The sequence below is a fragment of the Gadus morhua genome, chromosome 14 (genome assembly GCF_902167405.1).
Source record: "Gadus morhua chromosome 14, gadMor3.0, whole genome shotgun sequence".
In the NCBI taxonomy this organism is placed as follows: Eukaryota; Metazoa; Chordata; class Actinopteri; order Gadiformes; family Gadidae; genus Gadus; species Gadus morhua.
The window spans coordinates 21,104,213-21,128,728 of NC_044061.1; the positions used below are offsets into that span (position 1 = coordinate 21,104,213).

Genomic DNA, 24,516 nt, shown 5'->3' on the forward strand with positions numbered 1-24,516 from the left:
GTGTTATGTTGCTGCACAGCGGCAAAACGTGGAACAAAAGCCCAGACTGAAACTGTTTCTTTCCTCCTCTTGCGTCAAGGCTTTCTCGACGCAGAGGGTGGCCTGGTTTCATTGAAGTTAGTGCAACCGGGACATCGTACCCCACTTCACGTGACGGAAGCTTATCAACGTTGTTGTCCTCAGTTGACATAGAACAGAAGCCTTTTGAACTAGCCTCGTCTCTGTCACGCCAGACTGATCCAAAGGAACCAAAAGTAGCAAAGAATACATTGAAATAAAGTCTCTGTTACATATTGCAAGGTCCTTTAGGGAGAGAAAAACGCAGTGATGGCTGAGCAGGTATTCAACACGGTTCTGTACAGCAATGCTCCAGCAGCTCGTGGCAGGGCGGGCCTCGCTCCTTCTCCTAGCCACTCTCTATCTCCACCGTCTGAGCCACCGAACACGCGCCACCGTCACCCTGCAAGATCACCAGCCCCCCCGCCATCTGCTGTCCATGGACCACGATGCACTGCTCTCCCCCCTCGGACATCACCACCTCCACCATGTCGTGCTCGTGCTCCGCCCCTTGGAGCAGGACCTCTGAGGCCAGCAGCAGGGGGGCCGAGCTCTGCCCGTCGCCAGCGTCGATCCCCCCGCCGCCCCCGCCTACAGTCTGGACGTAGACCACGGTGTGCTGGCCCCCGTGGGGCGGCGACGCCCCCAGACCGGCCGCCTCCCCCCCCGCCTGCCGGATCCTCCTAAGCCCCGCCCTCTGACCCCCACCTCCCCGCTCCTCCAGGGGCCTCCTCCTCCCCCCCTCCTCCGATCCCTTCCCCATCCTCCCTCCTCCGGCCCCTCTCCTCCGCTCGGAGGCTCCTCCTTCCTCCTGTTCATCTCCATCGTCCCCGTCCCCCTCCATCTCCCCCTCTTCATCCTCCTCCTCCTCCTCCTCCTCCTCGGGTCTCCGGCGCTTCTTGGGCCGGCCCCAGACGGGCCTGGGGTGCGGGTGCGTGGCCTCGGCCCCCTCGGACCCCTCGGCCGGCCCCTGGTCCCCCTCTGCGCGGTGGCAGTCCTTGTAGCGGGCCTGGTGCCGCAGCAGGCTGTGCCGCAGGGTGTAGGACGCGCCGCAGTGGCAGCGGAACGCCTTCTCCTTCACGTGCGCCGACTCCATGTGCCGCCGCAGCTTGGTGGCCAGGATGTAGCCTGTAGGGGAAAAGGGCTCAAGGCTCAGTTATGGTTCAACGTCGACACAACGCAAGGGGGTCACGGACCCGTTACGTCCTTGCGGACCCTCCTTGCGTCCACCGCATGGGCCTGACGTGCGCCTCCCAAAATTTTTAACCATTCGTCGCGGAGACGCAGAGGCAAAGGCTGTGATTGGTCCGCTCAATAAAACCCGATGCAGAACCGAAACAGGTGTAAGTCTGCGTGGCCATTGCGTTGTGTCAATGTGGAACCATATTTAAGCCTTTAGTCTCCAGAGCTAGGACGCGTCCTATAGCCTGGAGGCTCATCTAGGTGAGGATGCTTGGTTTCATACCTATCCAGTGGTGGTTTGTCTCCTATATCCTTGATGCTTGTCTAGTGCTTGTCTAGTGACACTTAGACACGCTTATTACGCAACTAGTGTTGAAAAGAGGTGAGATGAATTGAGGCACTGCCGGTTGCCATGGGGACAGCAAATGAGATAATTAAAACAGGGCTGCATTTAAATGACATCATTAAAACTCACAGGTTTGTCCGAATACATTTGCTTTAAATAAAATGACTGATCACGACCAAATCGACACGGCCAGAATCTCTGGCCCTATTTGATTTTAGACATTGTTAGTGTGATGTGAGTGTGTTGTGAGTGTGATTAGCCGTTTTACAAGCCGTTTTTGAAATCTGCCTCTTCTGACATCACGGGTGGGCGTGTCCGCCTAGACGTGTGCTGGATAGATCAGTCTACCAGCCTACCCAGTGCACGGTAGCAAACGCTGCTCATCTATCCGTCGCACATCTAGGTGCACATACACGCCCACGTGTGAAGTCAGGAGAGGCCTTTAAATGAACAAGCATGACGAGCCACCGCGCAGACCTTTGCCACAGATCTGGCACCGGTGGGGCCTCTCCCCGCTGTGCAGCCTCTCGTGGGCCCTCAGGGTGTGCGGGTCCCTCAGCGCCTTGCCGCAGTAGCTGCAGAGGAACACCTCCCCGGTGTGGGAGAGCATGTGCCGCCGGAGCTCCCGCTTGTGGGAGAACCGGCGCTCGCAGTGGGAGCAGGGGAAGGGCTTCTCCCCGCTGTGGAGGCGCTGGTGGTCCTGGAGGTTCCCTGGACGGAGCACAGCGCATCACAGGCGTTCACGTTCAGAGACAGACCGGAGCAAGGCAGAGGATGTGTAGCGATACCGTTTTGAAACATACAATACAAGTACAATAGGTTTTTCCCTACTTCATCTATATTGATATTCTCCTGTGTTGGAGAGATGTGTTAAGGTTCCCTGCTGGCTGGTGGATTGGCTCGGTTAAGGGTGCGAAAGGATTGGTTGGATTGCTGTGAATCCAGCTTTGTGTTAATTGACAATTTCCGCCCTGCAGAAAAAATCATAAGGACAGAAACTCAGTCCATCATATGGACTTAAGAGATTCAGACAAAGAGGACCGAGGTGCTAGAATCCGATATGACAGGTGAACTGAATTGTATTCTGTGCAGGGCTTCAGGATAGCTGGTGGCGGTATACTGACTGAACCTTCTTTAGTCTCGGGGGCTAATCATAAAGCAATCCAGCTCAATCATGCTCCAACTCCTACACCTCTTCAGCCTGCACACTGATTGACCGATGAGAGGATTCCATCCGTATCGTTTCCTAAATGATTCCGCTGGTTCAACCGTGTCTTTTTCTTGCTTTTCTCTTCCCCATCGCCCACAAAACCCGAGTTATAACAAGTTGCCTTATCTAGGAAACTAGGAAATGTACAATTATTTATTGATAACAGGGAGACTATCACAGTTCACATATATCGCAGTTATATAATTCATTGGCAATTCGCTCAATTATTTGCCTAACCGTAACCTGATCCTTCCCGGGTCCTTCGTAGATATAATTATTTCAGCACATGATTCCTAAATAGCAGGTTTGGTATTTTTCTGATATGTTCGCCCTTTTGCAGACTCTCTGTGTCGTGATCTTTCTTTCTCTCTCAGCCTTTTGTGTTACAGAACGTCACATCAGTGGATCAGCCATTCATCAAAGAATACCACAAACTCAAAATCTTAAAACGCACTACCTACGTTTGAAGTCTTTTTTTTTTATCCCAACTAATCCGATGCCTATTTATAGAATTAAAAAAGCCGTTTTTATTTCAAGGGACCTTTTCCGAAACATTGTAACTACTTCAATGGTGTACTTTGATTTGATGCACTTTGATGAGTGAGATCCAACCCTCGCATTCAGCTTGAATATCAATGATCTGGCACGCATATTGGTTGAAATAATCACAATTACATTATTTCCCCAAACCGTTCTGCCCTAGCACCATGGTTCATGTTGAGGACGCGATGGACGCGCTGGGGGGACCGTATGAGGATGGTCAGCCCGATGGTACCTTTCTGCCTGAAGGCCTGTCCGCAGTGCTGACAGATGTGGGGCTTCTCCCCCGTGTGGAGCTTCATGTGGTTCCTCAGAGAGCCAGAGTTGGCCAGCCACTTGGAGCACACTGGACACTGCAACTGGGAGAGGGGAAGGGAGAGATTTTTGAGTTTTAAAGCTACGCTCAACACTGCTTTGAAGGAAAACTATACTAATGCTGCGTTCCAGGGACACTTTTTAGCCCGTAGGTGACTAGCTGTAACTAGGAGTACATCGATCTGGTACGAGTTCACGGGTAGTGAGTTGCGGGTTTGACAGCCGTTCCAGGGCAATTTCACGGGTAGAAGGTTGTGAAAACACGGATTACGGGTTGCCTGGAACGCACCATAATCCCATGATTAAACCATGGGAGTTTTGGCACAAAGTAGAGCTAGATCATTTTGTTAGCAAAATATTTACATTTACATTTACTTTTGATAAAAGCGAATTTACTTTAGCATTTATCCAAAGCGACTTACAAAGAACATTTGTCCTAAGAAAGTGAAACAATATATCGCTGTTGATACAATAAAGATGTCCATAGAACCAAGTGAAAGCAATAACAATCACTAGGTTAATCCCTGCCTTCCATTCCGACATACCTTCCGACATTGACATCTAATTGTCGGAGTGGCGGCACTTCCATTGCCTTCAAACGTCCCACCACTCTGACAATTTCTGTTTCCATTGACGGGGTTAGGGTTAGGAATGGGGGCATGTTGGAACGGGGGCATATCGGAATGGGGGCATGTCTGACTGGCAGCATGTCGGAATGGCAGCATGTAACCCCATTCCCCGTATACAACAAAGATAGCTAGTATAAGATACTCAATAACTAAGTACTATAAATAAATACGGCATACAATGTGTGCGTACATTAAGTACATTATAGTACGAGAAAACGATGGGCTTGTGCTAAAGGTGGACGAATGAGCGATTGAGCGATTTCCCGATACCTTGGGAGACTTCTCGTTCAGCCTGCTGCTGCAGTAGTGCAGGCGGTGGAGGCGTAGGGAGGGCCGCCGGGCGAACGCCTTCCCACACAGGTCACACACGTACGGCCTTTCTCCCGTGTGCAGCACCATGTGCTCCCGGAGGTCCCTCTTCAGCCCGTAGCTCTTCTCGCAGTGGGGGCAGGAAAATGGCCGCTCCCCGCGATGGCTCATCTGGCAACCAATAGGAGAATGGAATATCAGATCATATATGCCTCACCGTATTAGACCAAGAAGTTTAATGAAGGGGACCAAACACACAACTTGGTCCCTGACACAACTTCTTGGTTGCACTCACAAGAGTGGTATCTTTTCATACTTTGTGATACTAAATATGTTCTTTTGAGTTATAGCATAGGAAAAAAAAGTGTATATCTTTTATAACTCAAAGGAGAAGCAATTTGCTTGTTGCATTTACACAAAGGGGCACAAACTGCGATTACCTGATGGGCTTTGTAGCTTTCAACAGAGGTGTAGCTTTTCCCACAGGCGTCACAGCAGAAGGGCTTGGTGTCGGAGTGGGTGAACTGGTGTTTCTTCAAGTGGCACAACTGGTAGAACCGTTTCCCACAGCTGGAACACTGGTATCTCCTCTCCCTAGCAACCACATCAAACGTCTCCGATTGCCCTGCCAGCAGCGTCTCCCCGGCAACGGAACCCACCTCGTCTGCAGCACCCGTCGTCTCCATGGAAACTGTCTCCGTGGCAACGGGTCCGGCACCACTCGTGGCCGGCTCGCCGGGGCCCTGCACATCGGTCTCGGCGGCGCGCCTGTCGTCCTGGCCGTCCGTCGGCTGGCCGGCCCCGGGGCCCCGGTGGCTGAGCAGGCTGTGGACTCGGCGGGGCTTCAAGGCTAGGCGGGAGCTGGTGCGGACGGGAGCACGGGCAGAAGGGGGTCGGGGGTCAGTCGGCCTTTCTGTCACGGGTACACAATGTGCCTCCTGTGCCTGGGGTTCCCCGCTAGCGTCGCAGGACTCTGCGGCCGGTACCGGTGGGCGTTCCTCTCCTGCCGTGTTGGTGGTCTCTACAGCAGCTGTTATGGTTCCAGGGACCAGATCTAGTGGGACACTGAGGTGTGGCTCTGGGTTGAGAATGGTTTGAGCATCTGTCCGTGCAGCTGACAGACGCTGCGAGTCTGTAGACATGTCTGCGCTGATGGCCATCATCTTCTCGGCTCCCCTCCTCCTCCTCCTGTAGTGGACTGGTGGAGTGGACTTGAGGCCTTCGTCTGCGTTCTTGTTCTTCTCCTTTCCTCTTGTCTCCTTGGTCTGCGATGTCTCCCCTAGTGTCTCCTTGACTTGCGACATCTCCTCTGGTGTCTCCTTGACCTGTGATGCCTCCTTTGTGGTCTCCTTGACTTGCGGTATCTCCCCTGGTACCTCCTCTTCTATCCCCACACTTGACGGCTCGAGCAATTCCTCCTCCTCCTCCTCTTCATCCTTCAGAGTTAGTCTGGAAGAAAGGCCTTTTGAACTAAGCCCTTGTTTCATGCATTCGATCTTTAAATCTGTCAGGATCAAAAGGAACAAAATTTCAAAAAGAATATTTTTTAATTCCCTTGGATATAATAATGAAGAATTAGAACTCCATTTTAGTGAAACCTTCTGAAGATAAAATATGTTATCTTTTTGAAGAATGAAGAAAGCATTTTTCGAGGCCTAATTTGACACTGTGTTGAAATAGGGCCACTTTCAATGTGCTTCACATCAGAGCGTTGTATATCAAGCCAATTTGCAACTCTTGGCGCTGACTGACCTTCAAAAACCTGAAAAATATATCAAACAAGACCTTCTAGGATGACAGATCATTACATTGAACATTTCTGTATACTTGAATTCCCATACAAGTACACGGGAAGTACCCAGCACCTGTGTTGTTCTGAGCGCAGTGGTTCTCAGACTGGCTCTGTGGGGCTGCTGCCGTAACGCCGGCGGCACTGCAGCGGTACAGCAACAGCTCGGATCCGGTCTGGATTTGCTGGCTCACACGCAGACGCGCACCTCCACTGACGCCCCCACACACCTCCACGTTCTGCCTGGCCTTACACAGCGTGTGGCTGGCAAAGCTAAACGGAGCAGCAGTGACAGGACAAACAGGATCAGACATCATTAAAGCCATTTCAATTCTAGGGCACGTTTTTCTGGAGTTCAGGGGGACATTGTGAGCTCTTGTCACTTTGAGTCCCAAGCATCATACGTACTCCTAATGGATTATCATGGAAATCACAAAGAGGTCTGGCCATTTGTTTAATGGGGGGTTAGCGATGGGTTCCGCCCTTAACCACCCAGGGACTACAGATGAAAAATAGTTTGTATAACTAAATCTGGTACATTTACATGACCAATGCAATGGACATGTCGATTAATGTACACTGTCCCTTTTAAACAAATATATAAATAAACAAATAAACAAAACATGTCTCCTCCTCGACCGACCCTGGGTGGAAGTCAATAGCTGTGACTATATCCTAGTTAGCTACCTGATCCAGAAGACTTTGTCCAGCAGAACTTCCTCGTCCGCAGTCATCCCCCTTGTTTCCTCCGATAGCAAAAACACACCACAGACCTTCAGGTTACAGGATGTGCCGACTCAATAACACAACTAGTATTACTAACCTGGTGTGTTTAGCTTACACATTGCATGCTTAAACTATTGTTTACTCTGTACTGTCCTCTGTTTGTAGATTATTCTATTATTATAAAGTATATTATGGTTAAGCATTCGTCCACAATGTTTCCTACACATTAATTACTTGTAACCCGTTGACCATGCTTTGTAACACTTACATGTACACTATTATGTCGGTATAAACTTTTTGCCGCCAGTCTTTGCCAGGACTCCATTGGAGAAGAGTTATTGTAACTCAATGGGACTTTTCCTGGTTAAATAAAGGTTAAATATAAATCAATAATGTTCACCTCTCTTGCGTTGGTGCTGTAGATCTGTGCTCCTTTGGGGCAAGCGTCGAGGGCCGCTGGGTCATGTCCTCCAGGGTGACGGTTAGGAGGATCACGGTCAGGCTCATGGCTCTGAATCCAGGACCACTCAGTGTCACCTTCTCTACCCAGAACCGTTCCTACATCCAGGCATCGACCCACCCACCACAACCCTAGCCGGCCTTCAGAGACCCTGGATGGCCCCACAGCAAAGCCTTTTGGCAGCAGGGACGACAGCAAGGCCATGAGAGGTGACGATCCGAGGGGTGTGTCATGGCTGGCCATTAAATCTTGTTGAGGAGAAAATAAAAAGTTAACACTACTTAATAGTCCTATTCTCCAGTTCCACAATCTATATTATCATTGCCCACAACATTATATTGTGGAAAATGAGAATTGACAACGAAACTCGTTTACACAAGAGTAACTATATGAGCAAAGCAAAGGAATCATGCAAAGCTATAAGAGCACAGTGTGTGTTACAAGTGGTCATTTGGCAGTGCACATTATATATATAGCGCCGTGGCTCTTTTGAATTAAACGATAGTAAAATAAATAGAAAATAAGGTAAGAGGAGATAACTTCATGATAAAAAAAACAACAACGAATAAATAGTCAATAAACAGGCAACGCAATCTCAGCACTAACTCAGGGAAATGCAGTTATGGCCAGCAATCTCAGCACCCTGGCTGTCAGTGGGTTGGCTGCCCCAGTGATTAACTGGTAGGTCAATTAGGTCGAATGGAGGTGAAGCAATTTCACGTTCAAATTAATTAATCTGTATACAGATAGGTGCATCACATTTGTTAAATACAACGTTTTAAGCAAGCAAAGCTACCAGTAATAACAGAGGCTGTAATGTAACGTTAGTTGTTTTAGCGCTATCAGCTATTCGTCAACTACGGAGTGATTAAGTAGATGCTAAATACCTGGGTTAATAAAGGTAACTAACCAACTCCTTCGGGGTCAGTGCAATTTATTTTATTATTAATTAGCGACTTTTCTTCAAGAGAAACTCTGGGAAAGATCACGTTTTACAGCATAATTGAACAAGCGGAAGTGCCCTTTGTTATTTGTCCGACGGGAAAACGAGTAGCGATATGTCGTTCCTATTAATGCATCTGGGTGAATACATGGGTGAAAAGCATTCATAAAGTAAGAAACACAATGTTGGAATGTTTTTCATGGTTTTCATTGGTAGAAATAAGCACCCTAGGAAACACGTTTTCATTATGAAAATCTACTGAGAGTAAGGATGCATAAAGCCTTTATTCTTTATTTATTTTTTTGTGTGAAAACACACCATTCTATTTAGGCCTATACGTACCATACGATTATTGTACACTTATTGGCCGGTAAGGCGGTAACGTAGGCTACTATAACTCATTATAACTCACTAGAGGCCTATGTTTATCATTGTTATATTTTGTGAGGATACAAGTAAGGTTTACATCTCAGGGAGAGGTAAATATCTAAAAAAGAATGTAACGCTTTAAAATATCTAATTTCAACCAAATATTTAAGTTAACCACAGAGTCAGTTCTCCCTAAATAATAAGGTTTAGCATCAATTCAATGTTTACATTATATTATATTTGATATTCCTTTAACTGTAGATGGCAGCAAAGTAATTTCAGTGAGGCGTTTTAGTAAAAGAAAAAAAAACGTATGTGTTTGGGGATTAGGGTAGGCCTTTAATGGCAAAAAGAATACCATCTGGAGAAAAGCTACACAAGCCATACAATAGATTCAATCTACAATGAGTACACACAGACACACACACACACACACACAAACACACACACACACACACACACACACACACACACACACACACACACACACACACACACACACACACACACACACACACACATACAGCTTTGTTAAGCACAGCTTTGTTATAAACTTTTCTTACAAACTCACAACAGCATCCCCTGGGTGAAATTCCACCCCTACCAACCTTATCTGCAACCACTGCCTGTCCCAGTGGTTGGCGAAACCCCTTTTGGGATCATGGCCTCCTAATGACTGAGGTACACACCATTCTGGGAGTAAGCACCAAGAGTGCCAATTCTATTGTCAAATGAACAGTAAGCCCCCACACTCTGTAGTACGTCACTACTGCCGACAGCATCACTCCACTCACTCTCTCTGTCTCTTCCAATCAGATGACACCATCCAATTCACATCAGGTCACATTTCCACAGCTTAGGAAAACACAACAATACTACATACTCAATTCTTAAATGTTGTTGCATAAATGCAGCACAGAGATTCGAAAAAATAGATTTATCATGATATATATTCGTAATTCTGTTGTTAAAGCAATATATTCAATTTTGCCGCATGCAGTATTACCGTAAACTAACAACAGGTTCACCAAGGGTGCCTCTGAAGCAGTCTGGCAGTTATACCTTGAGGACGTGGATTACAATCACAGAAACAAATGTGTGGTTGTTTTCAGAAGTTATCTGATGCTCTGCCATCAATAGAGGGAAACTCTTTGAAGCGGTTTCTCCAGGTGCACATGCATGTTGGTAGAGCAAGGGGTACATGCATATATACAGACACAGCACACATACACACCACCTCACTGCCATCAAGCCGATTTTTAAAGGTTATTTCAACTTGATATTGAATTGTGATATGGAATTGAAACTGCGAAAACAGGATTAACTAGGTAGGTACTCAAACATTTAAATTAGATCACACTATTTTCAGTTGATGTAAGAAGTCACATATTTGCAAAACAGTATGGTAATAACCTATTCATTATTATTATTTTTTTTTTTTAATTTTTTTTTTGGTTGGTTATACATACCTTGTGTTTATATGATGAAATAAGTTGTTATTCAACTTGCTAGTATTAAGTAGATAATCCGATATATCAACTTGATGCATGGTTCCATTATGTAAAATATTGATTTAATCTCTGTATATTAGGAATTATAATAAAATAATAATACATTAAATCCCAAAAAGATAAAAAAAAGTTTGAATCTGATTATCTGTTTTATTATACTTTGTAAATCATGTATGGTGGTTTAAAAATTAAAAGCAAATCTGTTAACATGCCCATTTTTGTTATTATTGAAAGAAATGCTACCTTATTTCCAACAGAGACTAGGGCATAAAGAGGCCTTGGCCTTCTTTCACTAAACACTATCTGTGGTGGCAAATATTTCTTCTCTGGTGAGAGAGTGAAGACAATCAATTTCTCTCTACTTTCATGGCCAACAGATCGATTTTGGGTTAACCTCCATTAGTGGGTTTACAGCATATGTCAACTAGATTATACGCACGCACGCACACACACACACACACACACACACACACACACACACACACACACACACACACACACACACACACACACACACACACACACACACACACACACACACACACACACACACACACACAAACACACACACGCACACACGCACACACAAATACACACACATATATACAAATACTCACACACCAATCATTATACATGAAGTTATCACTATGTTTTTTTGCCAATCAATGGAGTGAATTATAAATGGTTTCTCTGGAGTTGACAACACTACTGACCGCTCAAAATCATGGTGAGGATCTTCTTTTTCTTTCATTGTTTAAAAAAGGAGTATGCTGGTCACACAAGTGAAGTCAATACTGTGTCTGATTCGAGTTTGTCTGCATTGTGAACACACCCAAGTATTTTCGTTTTTACATGCTATACATTTTCTGAGTCTTCCACTTAAACAGCATCATGAACTCTTTAATGCAAACATAAACATACACAATGTAAGCAGCACTCCAACGGTATAACTCGCTCAAAGGGTGTGTTCTCGAAGGCCGGGGCTAGAAAAAGAAAGGTGTGTTTACGTTTGCCTGCAAACCGTTAGCTGGTGGGGCGGTGGCTGAGATGGAGAGAAGTTGTTAAAAGAGACCCCTTTCAGTCACCGTGGCAGAACTGATGGCATCTGGGCCCCCACCCTGTTTTGCAAATAGAAATGTGCAGTAATTACATTATTCCAATGACGCAGCACTATGTCCTATTTCCACCGGCTGGTGCCATAGAAACAGTGAGTGGGCGGAGGACCTGGTCGCCAGGTGAAAGGACCATTTGTTTTCTGTACCTGGAATTTTTGGGTGCTGATCCCGGAACATTTGGGTGGCAACCCGGCTGGAATGAGTGGTTTGACTGATCCCTCTAGTAGACTAATTATCTCATTTATTGGAGTCAAACATGCCTTTGACCAGGACTGCGTCTATACATGATGTGTGTATCTAAAAGGTCAAATATGTCACCTACAAAGTATCACCATCAAATTATTTTTGTTTGACATTCATAGATAATAAACAAACAGGTATATTTAAGTACCCGGTGCAGAACTGCATCACACACCCGTTTGGACTCATGCAATATAACAGGTTCCATTCATCAAAGAAAATTGCGCAAATATATATTTTAAACATTTTATTTAATGTAGACATTCTTCTCACACCAACACCACACCAATTTAAATTTCCCTCTTTGCAACAGAATTTAAATATAGAGTATATTAATAATTAAACTAGAAAACAAAATTAAATAAGTGCCACAGCGCCTAGTTGACAAACAGTACATACACTTTCAGGTATCTTCCAATGATGTTATTAGGTGCTGGTGTTGTTTATCAAAGAGCGCATACAATTAAGTCAGGATTGATTGAAGAGGCTCAGCCTCCCATATAAAGTTAACACACAGTAGACACAATATACAAGCAGATAAGCATTTGTAGGACAAATTTGACACACCGTGTCTTGGAATAGTCTGGATCCACTGAGGTCAGGTTAGAAACATTACATGCAGAGCACAATAATGGAATAACAGCAATTATTATTATTATTATTAAATTATTAAATTACAGTTATGATTATTATTATTATTATTATACACTCAGGACACGTGCTCTGCACAGTTCTGCGGAAGAAGACGGCACACAGAGAAACTATGACAACCTGTTACAATCAATTCTAACTTTTACCGAAAATAGAAATGTAAAAATATTCGTTGTATTTTGTGTGTCAATACAAATGAGGGTGTCAAAGTGTAGTATGGGAATGAGGGCGGTTGGCTCAGTCCAGTGCAGTGCAGGGCAATGGCTAATGGGGGGGTTAAGCAGAGACACGATCACTGTGATCAATAAATAAATGGTTTCCGATTAGCGGAGACGTCACCCTACTTTGAGTTTTGAAAACAACCAGATTACAGCAGACACAACAGCAAGTGCCAAATTAGCAATGCCCATTTTATTTCTCTATTCGATGTTTAGATAACTTTAGGCCGCTTAATATATAAACCGATCGGAAACAAGAAATATTAAATGACAAAATCTTTGATTTTCAGCAGATTACTTTTGTAAATGACACTGCTTGTTGTATATATCTGTCATTGAAATCATGGTGCATTGCTTGCTGAAAGAGAATCTTTTAAAATTGAATCATCATTGAATCATCTTTCAAAATACAAACCATTTCCATCATGTCTCATGCTAAAGTGCCATAAGTCAGTTTAAATTCCGAGCAGAGCCAGAAGTCAGGTATGTGGAATATTGACCTCTGAAGGGCTTTGTATGTTTGGCCAGGATATTGACCAGACAGACAGTGAGCTAGTCATTCCCTGTGAACACATTGCTCACAAAAGTTGAAGACGTAGACTATAGGAATGACTCAGGATGTCGAGACAACTGGAAACTCTTCACTAGAAAAGATCATCATATATCAGGACAAGTTGTATAAATGACAGGGGGCAGATGAGGAATTGACAAATACAATTACCAATAAAATTATAAAATATACTCTTGTTTACTCCATTATCTATTTTTTCCGTCTGGATATTTACATTTTTAGTTAAGGAATTTGGTTTTCGCTAGATGTTAATTTAATACAGCTAATAAATGATTGTATTGCCTTCTTAGAGAAGCTCGTTGATGGATGATTCTTCTCTGGTCCTGGTGGTTCTCCGCTGTAGTGTCGGCTTTCCCTTCACTGTAAAGAAACAATCAAAACAAGAACGATTCGTTAGCACCCAAAACCACCCAATAACAGGTAATTTAGTGAACAATTGCTGTGGATGTGTGTGTGTGTGTGTGTGTGTGTGTGTGTGTGTGTGTGTGTGTGTGTGTGTGTGTGTGTGTGTGTGTGTGTGTGTGTGTGTGTGTGTGTGTGTGTGTGTGTGTGTGTGTGTGCAGTTGAGTCTTTGCGTTTGTGTGGGTCTTTGTAGGCATGCATGTTAATGTGTGTGTGGTTGTATGTGCATGGACTCACCGGCAGTACATTGAACCTGCGGTTTCTCCCACTGTCCATCCGGCTTGCAATGTACCACTGGGGTATGTCGCTGTCTGTAGCCTGCGTTGCACTGGTAGCGGACGATGGATTTGACCGGGTAGTACTCCTTCTTATCCCCATACTTGCTGGCGTTCTCCACCTCTGGCGGTGAGCCACATAAGACTGCAGGAACAATCAAAGTTTGTTTAGGCATTTTTTTAACCATATCTTTCTTTCAAATTAAGCCTATTCCTAATCATCTGACACGCTTTCATTTCTTCCCATGAATAAAACGATAAAAGGTTGGTGCATTCTGGCAGCAGTCTCCCACTGAGCTCCATCAGGCCGTGCCTACCTGGGCCTTTCTTGCAGGTGAACGGCAGGTGGTAGTTGCAGGGCACGTCGTTCCACTGGCCCTGCTCGTGCCAGATCATCACCACACAGTCCTCCCCCGAGTTGAAGTAGTTATCTGGCTGGTTGGGCCTCCAGTTCACGTATTGCTGAGAACGGATTGACAATGTCAAGGGTTATTTTGTTCAGTGGTAAACCCAGTCATGCCCATGTCCAAGTGTCCGTTATGCTTACATTTCAATAGCAGTCCAATGATTCTTCATTCTATTCTTTGCTATGTTATATCCTAACCTACACTTACCAGTGGGGTGCCATCCGTCCAGCGGAAGTCGTTCTCCACTGTTTTATCATTCAGCCCAATCCACTGGTAGTCCTGTGCATTTGCTGTGGGAAAACAGTGAATGATTGATGTGTTTCGCTTCTAAACTGTTCCTTTGCACACAATCCGACCCGACCAAGAGTGTTACTCACAGTTGACAAAGTCTTGCTCCTCGGGGGTGATAATGCTGACCAGATGAGAATCAATGTCCCTGCAGTGCTGCTCTGCATCCAACCACGTCTCTCTTGCAAAGAAGTGCAGGTAGCAGTTGCCCTGGAATTTAGTCCAGCCCTCTTCGCACTTTTGTTCATCTGTCAGCAACCACACCCAATTCAATCAATGTTGTCCCTTCATCTGGACACTTCCAATTGCTACTCAGAGTACGTACAAAGAAAAGCTACCAAGTGGTTTACTAACATTTTAGATCCGTTCAACCCCAACAATTTAGAACTATTTCCTAATCATTTGTATGATCCTTACTAAATGGTATGTTCTGTGAGGTTAAACCCATATTATACAAAATGGATTGGCACGTACATAAAATGGATAAATAGGGGTTGGATACAGTACATAATCAACATTGACATTTGAACCTTAAAACAATAAATGTTCCATAATAGAATGCGACATTTTACACAATACTTTACCTTGAGTATCATGTGCGGTATTTTGAAGTAAATAACATACTATGACATTTTGCATTGTAAGAAGGGTTCTATTATGACTTGCTGCAGCGTGTTAATCATGAAATAGCTGTTGAAGCAAAGCCTATAGACTGTAGCTTCTACATAAGCACATCTCATAATGATACTGTCCACTGCTGGCCTCCATGTTTTCTGGTGTTAGTAATTATAAGCTGAAGCAGATCCAACCCTACCAATCTCACAGCGATCCCCTCCATAACTGGGCAGGCAAAAGCATTTGTAAGAGTCGGCACTTTCCACACAGGTGGCTCCGTTGGCACAGGGGTTGGAATGGCACACATCTACTTCTGCAAAAAAGGCGTTGGCGTGAGGCATTTGAGGCAAGCTTGGCATATCGGCAGGTGAGGTGTATGTGTTTTGGCTGTAGCAGCATATCTAAGATTTTGGTTGAATTTGACTGATGTCCCATGATCCAAAAACTCTTATACACTGAGTAACCTCAGGTTAATATCGTCACTCAGTGCATGTCTGTTAAATCCTCCCCCTAAGGGATTGATACAATTGTATGGAGCATTTTGCAGACAGTTTACTTTTGGATCAGCAGTTCAATGCGTCAGAATTCAAATCTGCAAATGAGCTGAGCACACATACGATGCCAGAGATCATATGTAGCACGGGTTGAGCAGGCGGTAAGCAGACTGAGAGCAGACTTACGGGCATAGCGGACCTGTCTGAAGAACCATGTCATCAATAAATGTGACTCATAATTTCCTTACATGTCATGTGTTACGTATCAACAAAAAAACGTACTGACACATAGGACAACCCACCAACAATGAGATTATATGCAAACCAATTGATCATGAAGTTGAAATGCAACGCAACATATCCCATACAAAATACGGAGGTCAAACAATCAAGACAGAACAGAGAGCAGTATCATTAGTACAGCTATTATATTTCATGTACTTGTATTTACACTGCTAGGGTTAGAAACTTATAGTGAATAGCCATAGTGAATATTGTGACTCACCATTTACTCCTTCAGTGACGCTCGGTGCCTGAAGGGTGGTGGCCGGGGGTTGGGTGACATTGACAGCCAGTGCGGCTGGTGCAATGTCAGGTCTAATGCTCCCATACCAATCTTCTGCAGTCTCTACCTTGAGCGTGTTCCCCACTTCTGCCTCTGCTGTGCTTTCTGTGAGCTCCCTGTCAGCAGATGTAGTGGGTATAACCAGGGGTTTTCCAGAGGTATCCCCCGATGAGCCATCACTGGTTGTGGGTGAGATGGCGTTCCCACTCCTACTATTCCCACTACCGGAGAAGAAGCTTCTGCCGGTGCTTCCGTCTCCACTATACTCCGCTGACCCTAGTCCGAGCTCAAGGGATTGAGTGGCTGAAGTGGACTGCTCTGTCATCTCATTTCCATCTAAGAATGTTACACTGCCCTCTTCTTCGCTAGTAGACGACTCAGATCCAGAGATTCCAGATCCAGAGATTCCAGATCCAGAGATACCATATCCAGAGATACCATATCCAGAGATTCCAGAGCCAATCCCTGAGCCTGACCCGGAACCAGAGGGTCCAAATCCAGACAGGTCTCCACTACTCTCTTGTCCAGAACCATATAATAAAACCCCAGAAGCCTCCCCTTCTCCAGAGGATGACTCTGTGAGGTCAGTTAACCCTGATCCAACAAAGGTCACACCCGAGAAGAACCCGGAGCCCTCTCCAGAGCCTGAACTACTCAGACCACTTGGCATGCCTGATCCTGAAATGCCTCCAGAACCACTGAACTCAAGCAGACCTCCCCCCAGCTCAAACTCCTTATCGACTGAGGTGGAAACGTCAACCAGTTCACCATCTACCAGTAGGATGCGAACCTCTCTATTGCCTGATTCCTCTCCTGATGATCCGCTGGCACTTCCTGAGGCTGAGAATGCTGATGGGAACCCGCTGAACCCAGAAAGCTCTTGGGTTGAGCCAGGATCAGACAACGTGCCGCAAGATGTTCCACTTCCAGATATGTCTGAGGAGGGAGAGCCACTCTCACCAGAGCTACACCCGGATCCTGCCTGCTCCCTACTGCCACTAAACATCCCAGAGCTGCTGTCAGGAAGGTACGTGATGATCTCTGTGCTTCCCTTTCCTGCCTCTTGAGGTCCTCCTGAAGCAGAGCCTTCTCCAGACAGAAAACTACCACTACCTGAGAAAATTACTTTGATGACTGATGCCAATCCACTGCCCTCGGATCCAGAAAGGTTGTCGCCGCTCAATCCAGATCCTCCACTAGGAAGTTCAGCGCTTCCACTGCCAGACTGCTGTCCAGATCCAGACATGTCTCCTGAAGTAATGTGGTCTCCGGATCCAGATAAGACCTTAGAACCAGATAGGACTCCAGAACCAGACAGGTCTCCAGAACCAGACATGTCTCCTGAAGTAATGTGGTCTCCGGATCCAGATAAGACCTTAGGACCAGATAGGTCTCCAGAACCAGACAGGTCTCCAGAACCAGACATGTCTCCAGAACTTGATAATTCACCAGAACCAGGCATGGCACCGGATCCAGACAGTTCTCCAGAACCAGATAGGACCCCAGAACCAGACAAGTCCCCGGAACCAGATAGGACCCAAGAACCAGACATGTCTCCCGGACCAGATAGGACCTCGGAACCAGACGGGTCTCCTGATCCAGTTGGGTCACCAGACCCGTGCATAGCACCAGATCCTGACTGTTCCCCGGAACCAGACGGGTCACCAGACCCAGGCATAACACCAGATCCTGAATCATCCCCGGAACCAGATGTGTCACCAGAGCCGGGCCCTGTCCCAGATCCAGATGCTGATAGGTCTCCAGAGTGATCACCAGAGGCAATGCTGACACCCAGACCAGACCCATAATCCGCTGAGCCTGATCCAGAACCTGAAGGCTCCACAGGGATGGGCAGGGCAATGGAAGGAGATGCTGTAGAAAGGAGAAGATGCAGGAACCATGTAAGAAAACAGCATACAGAGCAAATTCAGGTATAAAACAAAGAAGAGAGACGAGACTGGGATGTTTTGGGTGAACTATGTCTTTGCATATGAGAAGACGCAACTTACCAATCCTGAGCAAATCATTGATTGATGTAAGGTTTAACAAAGCTTCTTGGATCTCTGTGATGTTCAATCCAGTTTCATTTGCGATGAGCAAAATATCCACTATAGAAATCATCATACATAACATGCTGTTGTTATCACAATAAATCTGTTATTATCGGAAAACTTTGATGGAGTTGGTTCACTACGTACCTTTGAAACAATAGGCATCATATTTGGCGTAAGGGTCAGGGTATCCAGTCTGGTTGGAGTGAGTATAAACTGTGTGCACTCCTGACTTCCCTGCCCCACATTGCGCCCGGGGGTTGTTGATGGGGTAACGAACACTGCGGTCAAGAAGCCAGCCCGCACGACACTTATCAAAGCCCATTTTCCATGTGGCGTACAGCTCTCCTGTGGAGGCCAGGGTGGCATTCTCCTCCTGACAGCGAGAGAGCGCCTCATCATATGTGAAACCTTCAGCGGAACTGACGTGGAACACCTCACCTTAGATATTTAGAGGAGTAGAGAGAAAGTGTCAGTATGGGTGAAGTAAGCTAAAGAGTTAAGCTAAGAGCTAAGCTAAGAGCTTGGGAACCGAAATTGCTATGCCCCGAATAGTCCCACCTTTGAGCCCATCAACGTAGCAATACACATCATAGCGCTCGTCTGCGGGTCTCAAGCCGTAGGACCTGACCCCGGGCTGCTCCATCAGGTCTCCTGCGCACTTATCACGAGGAGACACAATGGGGTACCTGGATGGGGATGAATAATTGTGGAAGACATTTTTAGGTTGGATGGTGAATGGTTACAGAGCTACACTAGCTAGCTCTGAAGGAATAGCGTGTAATAATTACCTGACTGTCTGATCCAGTAACCAGCCTGCGTCACACTGGTGATATCCAGCCCTGTATTCGGCCTGAAGTTGATCTGCGGTGGCAATGGATGCCCCGATACTCTGGCACGCCAGCTGTGCCTCCACGAATGAAAACGCATAGCGACCAGCGCCTGAACGGTAATGGAACACCAGGCCTAGAAAGGAAGAAACAACCGACTTTATTTAAATCAGTTGATAATGCTATGCTGTCTTAGATTCCAGTTGGAGACATAGTTGAAGTCCTTACCGGTCGACGGCATCACAAAGCCTTTGCCCGGCTCCCTGTTGATGTGAATCCTGGTTGTGACCTTCTCTATAACCTCGTCGATGACCTCTTCGATGTCGGGCGGCTGAGTCAGAGACGACTCGGTCGGGCTCTGCGTGTAGTCAAAGGTGGGCGGCTGCTGAGTCACCACCTCACCGACCGCTTCGCTTCCCTTTGTGGCGCCAAACAGAACCAGGGGGGTCATGTTTACCGTGGCAACACTCAGAATGCTGCTGTCCACTTCTGTAAAGGAATCCATGCCTGAGCTCTCGTCGTCTGGGGACTCTGTGGACGTGATAGAGGAGAAAGAGTGACTGTTTGTATCCGCCTTTTCTTTTTCCGGAAGATGGTCAGAGTAATAACGATAGGAGTAAGTCATACACTGTACTGTCGAGAGAGTGCCTGTTTATATCCGTCTCGACTTTTGCAGGAAGATGGGCAGAGTAATAGCGATAGGAGTAAGTGATAAACTAACAGTTCTCCTGTCTTGTGTCTTGTGGCTGAGGGCACCCACCTGTGTAGCAGATGGCGTCGTAGCGGGTCTCCAGAAGGGGGTACCCTGTTTGGTTGGCATGCAGGTAGACAGTGCGTACCCCCAGCAGACCCCCTCCGCATTGCGGCCTCCGGACATTGATGGGGTAACGGACGCTCATGTCGGCCAGCCAGCCGGCGTTACAGGCATCCATGCCTCCCTGCCAAGCCAGGTAAAGCTGCCCCGTAGTGGCCAGCTGAGCCCCCTGCTGAGAGCACTGATCCACAGCCTGGGCATGGGTGAACTTAGCCGGAGAACCGCTGTAGAAAACTCTGCCTACATGAGATGAAACGGGAAAATGTGAGTCGATCGCATGCATAGGGGGAAATGAAATAGCATCATGCGTCTATAAGAAATTATGGATTAAGCATATCACAGCAGTTTGTTAAGTACCTGTCATCTTCTCAGCGAAACAGTAGACGTCATAAGTCTCGTTGACTTCTCTCACTCCATAGGTCCTGACCCCAGGGAGGTCATCTTTATCACCATAGCATTTCTCTCGCGGATCATGAATGGGGTACCTTATGATGAAAAGGGTACTAGGGATTGATCTCAAGTGTCCAAGTTGTCAAAACCATTAATTTACACAGATCTTAAATGAAAGTTGCCAACTGACCTGACAGTTTGATCAGAGAGCCAGCCAGCATCACATTGGTGGAATCCATCATCATAAGCTGCCTGTAGCTGTTCTGGGGTAGCAATGACTGCACTATTCTGGATGCAGGCAGCCTTGGCTTTTTCAAAGGTTAAACTGTAGCGAGTAGTTATGGCACGATAGTGGAAAACGATTCCTTTAGAGAAAAAGCAAACGCACGATTATCACCATGGTATCCCTAATAGTTTTTTTTTACAGTAGATACAGTATGAAGTGTACACCATTATGTAGAGCTTAAATGAATGATAAGAAGAACCTCTGGTGTCACACCTTGGACCTGAACGTGTACAGTGTCATGGTGGTCCTCGATGCCTTGCTGAACCTCGCAGCGGTAGATCCCCGTGTCGTTGGAGCGCAGCTCGGACATCTTGATGCTAGCGTCGCTGGGCGTTGAGGGGTAGCCCACCATCTGAACCCTGTCCAGGTAGTTGATGTCGACGCGCACTCTTCCCTCCATCGCTACGAGTACCGTGGTGGTTTTCTCCTTGGTCACACGGCTCCATTTGATGCGATGGGAGAGAGGTGTAACGGTAGGAGCTCCTGGGTCGTTGACGGTGAGATCCTACAAGGAGGATAATTAATAGTGTTTGGCTATCATGTTGGTAAATGGTCAATGGATTTTTTGTAACCAGTGGCCACCCAAAGCGCTTTACAATATTGCCTAACATTCACTTCATGCACACATTCACGCACCGGTGGCGGTGTCAGCCATGCAAAGCGACAGACAGCTAGTCAGGAGCAGTTAGGGTCGGGATCGTACTAGCAACCTTGTGGTTACCAGCCAACCCGCTCTACCTCCTGACCTACCGCCGGCTATCATGTTTCACAACTGATTCAGGGTATCTAGCAAATATCCATCCTATATAAGCACAATATACCTGGAAGTAGCATGGTAGAATCAAGGATCCTCCCAATAAAGAGCGCTGGGGACCCTCCAGAGGAATGCTAACACTTAGTACTTCTTCAGGGTCTAGAGGAAGAGAGGCGCTTTTAAACTCCCAATACAAACAGAAAATGAATGTTATCTGAAATGTGATGGTTCTTAATCTCATGATCCAACAATTTGTTTACTTACCCAGAAAAGAGACGTCATCGTACATGTAATCAAATGATGCTGAAATGATGTTTAGACATACTGATAGTATTGCAATCCTCTTCCACATGTTGTGCCTGCAAAATAAAAAGGTAGAAGCAAAAACACATCATCTGAATAAGTTAAAGGTTAAATACTAAAAGAATACATCTCCAATTCAGAGATTTAATATTTCCACATTATTATCAAACCAACAACATAATAGATACTTTGCATATTGATTAAAACAATTTTCTATTCTTCACAGTTGACCTTTTATGTGAAGAATACAAATGTCTGTGTGTGCTTGCATTTGTCTTTGGTTTTCAGAGCCTTTTTCCTTATTTACAGACCTATCGGACTGAAAAGCACCTAATGCGTCATGGTGGTCAACAACTTGGTTGGACTTCCTCTAAACGGCACTTTGTCACATGAATGAGGTGCAGTGATTGAAATCGTTAAAGTGTGTGATACAATCCAAATAAAAAATAATTTAAAGGTCACAAGGCAAAGAGATTGCCACGTTTGTAAAGTGATTTAAAACCTGGCACAAAGCGCTATCCTGGCCTACCCTCTGAGAGAGCAAACAAACCGTACAGCCTTTCCGCTTTGGCACTGACAGACATTCTGCATGTCTGCGCAAACTGGGCTGAATGTCCTTATTCAGGTTTTTATTTATTCAACGGCACTGGCTTTTAGATTTAACACTACACTTATGAGGCGAAAATTCCCTCAGAGTACCGGATTGAACAAACTGTGGCTCGCACAACCCTTTGAAACAAAACAAACCACCCAAATTCGTCCTTTTTTGATTAGGCCCTGAGCGACACATCGTCAACGGTTGAGTTATGTGCGGGGTCCTGGCGACGCGCTTCACACTGCGCTCATTGATCTCGAGCGCCGGGAGCTATTCCAGTAGAGACCCCGGGGGCCCATAGACCAGATCTGTTCCCTTCTGAGGCAGGTATTATGGTAGCTCTGACGACATTGGGGCCTATGCAAACATTGCAGTATGGAAGCGCAGAAGCCCTTGCCATCATGCCTCAACACTGCTCACATTCAGATGAAATAATTAGAAAGTGCCGAGGCATATGAGGCGGACCGATGCTGCATATGGCCGGCAGGACTCTGATCCACAACAAAGCAGCGCTTTAGGAAAAGTCCTCACAATTTTTCATACATTCTGATTGCTTCATGAGTACATGGGGAGCATTGTTCTTTTGCAGTGAGCATCAACTGAAGAACTTGAACTTGAACTCAAACAAGTAGTTCTGTGTGGTTCTCCCAAGCCATGAAAGCAACCCATAGTATAGGAACTCATTTCAGTATAATAACGTATTATAAGATCACAACAATTTAATATTATGATAACATATTTTAACATCAAAACAATATAATATAGTGCTTAATGTCAAAGCCATTATCCTAACTTGCTGTTAATGTAGTTTAATGACTAAACAAATCAATAAGTAAATAAAATGAAAAAAGGTGACAATGACTGTATGTCCAAGTTATACTTCTTGAATCTGTACAAATGTGATACACAGAAAACAAAATATTTCCTACCTCTTGAGATGTGTTCACACAAATAATTGAGTATAGTTTCTATATTTCAGTTTGGTGAGGTCTTCAGTGAATTAAATCCCAATCGATGTGTGTCCGTTCTCCAGTGCACCTTGGTCACAAGTACAAACTGGAAAGAGGGTTCCTTCAGATGAGGAATGGGCTTAGTTGTCAAAGTTCGATGAAGGGGCGGAGGGTGCAGACACATGGCAAGAAGAGAGACTGTTTCACCTACCCCATAGCACATGGCAGGTATGAGGTAACGTGTCCTTTGAGTGTGTGTGTGTGTGTGTGTGTGTGTGTGTGTGTGTGTGTGTGTGTGTGTGTGTGTGTGTGTGTGTGTGTGTGTGTGTGTGTGTGTGTGTGTGTGTGTGAGTGTGTGTGTGTGTGGGGGGGTATTTGAAATATAAAAATTATATTCCACATTAAGGAAAACAAAATACTGAGTTAGAAAAAAAATAATCTGTAAAAGCTGTCACTTTTGGGTTCTTTAGTTGGTTCTATCTTCTTATTTTATTTATTTGAGTTTCTATTATATATTTCTGAGAACAATAGAGAGGCAGTAGAATGTGGTATATTTATTACATTTAACTAACTCTATGTTTGTGGTTCCACTCCATCCAGTGGTTTTGAGACAAAGCAGTTCTTTCATGAGTTCCTTCACAGGGGTACTGTGGACCTCTTAAAGGACAGGAAATACCATGTACTGAAAACTCACAAACATATCAGATCTGTAAAAAAACGAACCTTTATTTAAATCTCCTCATTGTTTGATTGCATTCTAATAAGTAACGTAAGCCTTTTTCAAAGATATGTGTTGGATTGTTGTTGAATGATACCAGGGTGTTACAGGCCTACACTAGGCCAGCTGTTGTAGCTATTTGTTGTAACTATGATGTGTGTGAATAAATACTCCATGATGTTTTCCTTCTAACAATACTTTCACCTTAGACCCTCTGAGAGGAAGAGGAGTACTTGAGAATATTTCAGAGTTCTCCATTTAACTGAAGTCTAAACATATTCACCTGAACTCAACTGGGCAGTGTATGGATGGTTTTGGAACAGGGTGTGTACCTAGGTGCTATATTTGTCTCGAAGCATAATGGGAAAATGACTTGCACTACAGGAACTGCAGGCAGTACATTTCCTCAACACCCGGTTAGTGTTGACTATAAATTTCCTTGTCAACAGATCAGACACTGGGCAATATTTAACCCTAATGTTGAAGTCATTGGGAAAGATTTAGTACTTGGAATGATTGAATGGAGAAAACAAAATGACCAGAAGCAATTTAAACAAAATACGGTAATCCTGGAGTTGAATTTGGCTGGAATTGTTAG

General features: G+C 45.4%; 2 protein-coding genes across 4 annotated transcripts; both read right to left on the minus strand.

The window, feature by feature from the left end:
• Positions 1-406: 406 nt before the first annotated feature.
• On the minus strand, positions 407-8,600 carry znf408 (zinc finger protein 408). Its single transcript, XM_030377490.1, has 10 exons — positions 8,451-8,600; positions 7,504-7,811; positions 7,065-7,123; positions 6,454-6,650; positions 5,029-6,092; positions 4,550-4,759; positions 3,571-3,694; positions 2,063-2,296; positions 836-1,185; positions 407-754 (listed from the first exon to the last, which is right to left on the minus strand). Exons 2-10 carry the CDS (start codon positions 7,804-7,806, stop codon positions 407-409), a joined length of 2,889 nt encoding a protein of 962 aa, XP_030233350.1. The 5' UTR covers positions 7,807-7,811; positions 8,451-8,600.
• A 3,373-nt stretch (positions 8,601-11,973) lies between these two features.
• Positions 11,974-23,338, minus strand: LOC115559095 (aggrecan core protein). Of its 3 annotated transcripts, none has more exons than XM_030377763.1 (19): positions 23,180-23,338; positions 21,617-21,711; positions 21,420-21,511; positions 20,812-21,103; positions 20,503-20,677; positions 20,280-20,407; positions 19,869-20,162; positions 19,337-19,639; positions 19,070-19,244; positions 18,840-18,967; positions 18,426-18,719; positions 18,237-18,335; positions 16,168-18,099; positions 15,368-15,475; positions 14,643-14,801; positions 14,473-14,555; positions 14,176-14,320; positions 13,821-14,003; positions 11,974-13,541 (listed from the first exon to the last, which is right to left on the minus strand). In XM_030377763.1, exons 2-19 carry the CDS (start codon positions 21,702-21,704, stop codon positions 13,468-13,470), a joined length of 4,752 nt encoding a protein of 1,583 aa, XP_030233623.1. In that variant the 5' UTR covers positions 21,705-21,711; positions 23,180-23,338; the 3' UTR covers positions 11,974-13,467. The 3 variants fall into 3 exon arrangements, with proteins under 3 accessions (XP_030233623.1, XP_030233622.1, XP_030233624.1); XM_030377762.1 differs by having other exon boundaries at positions 15,368-15,481; positions 23,180-23,335; XM_030377764.1 differs by lacking the exon at positions 15,368-15,475 and having other exon boundaries at positions 23,180-23,336.
• Between the last annotated feature and the right edge of the window lie 1,178 nt (positions 23,339-24,516).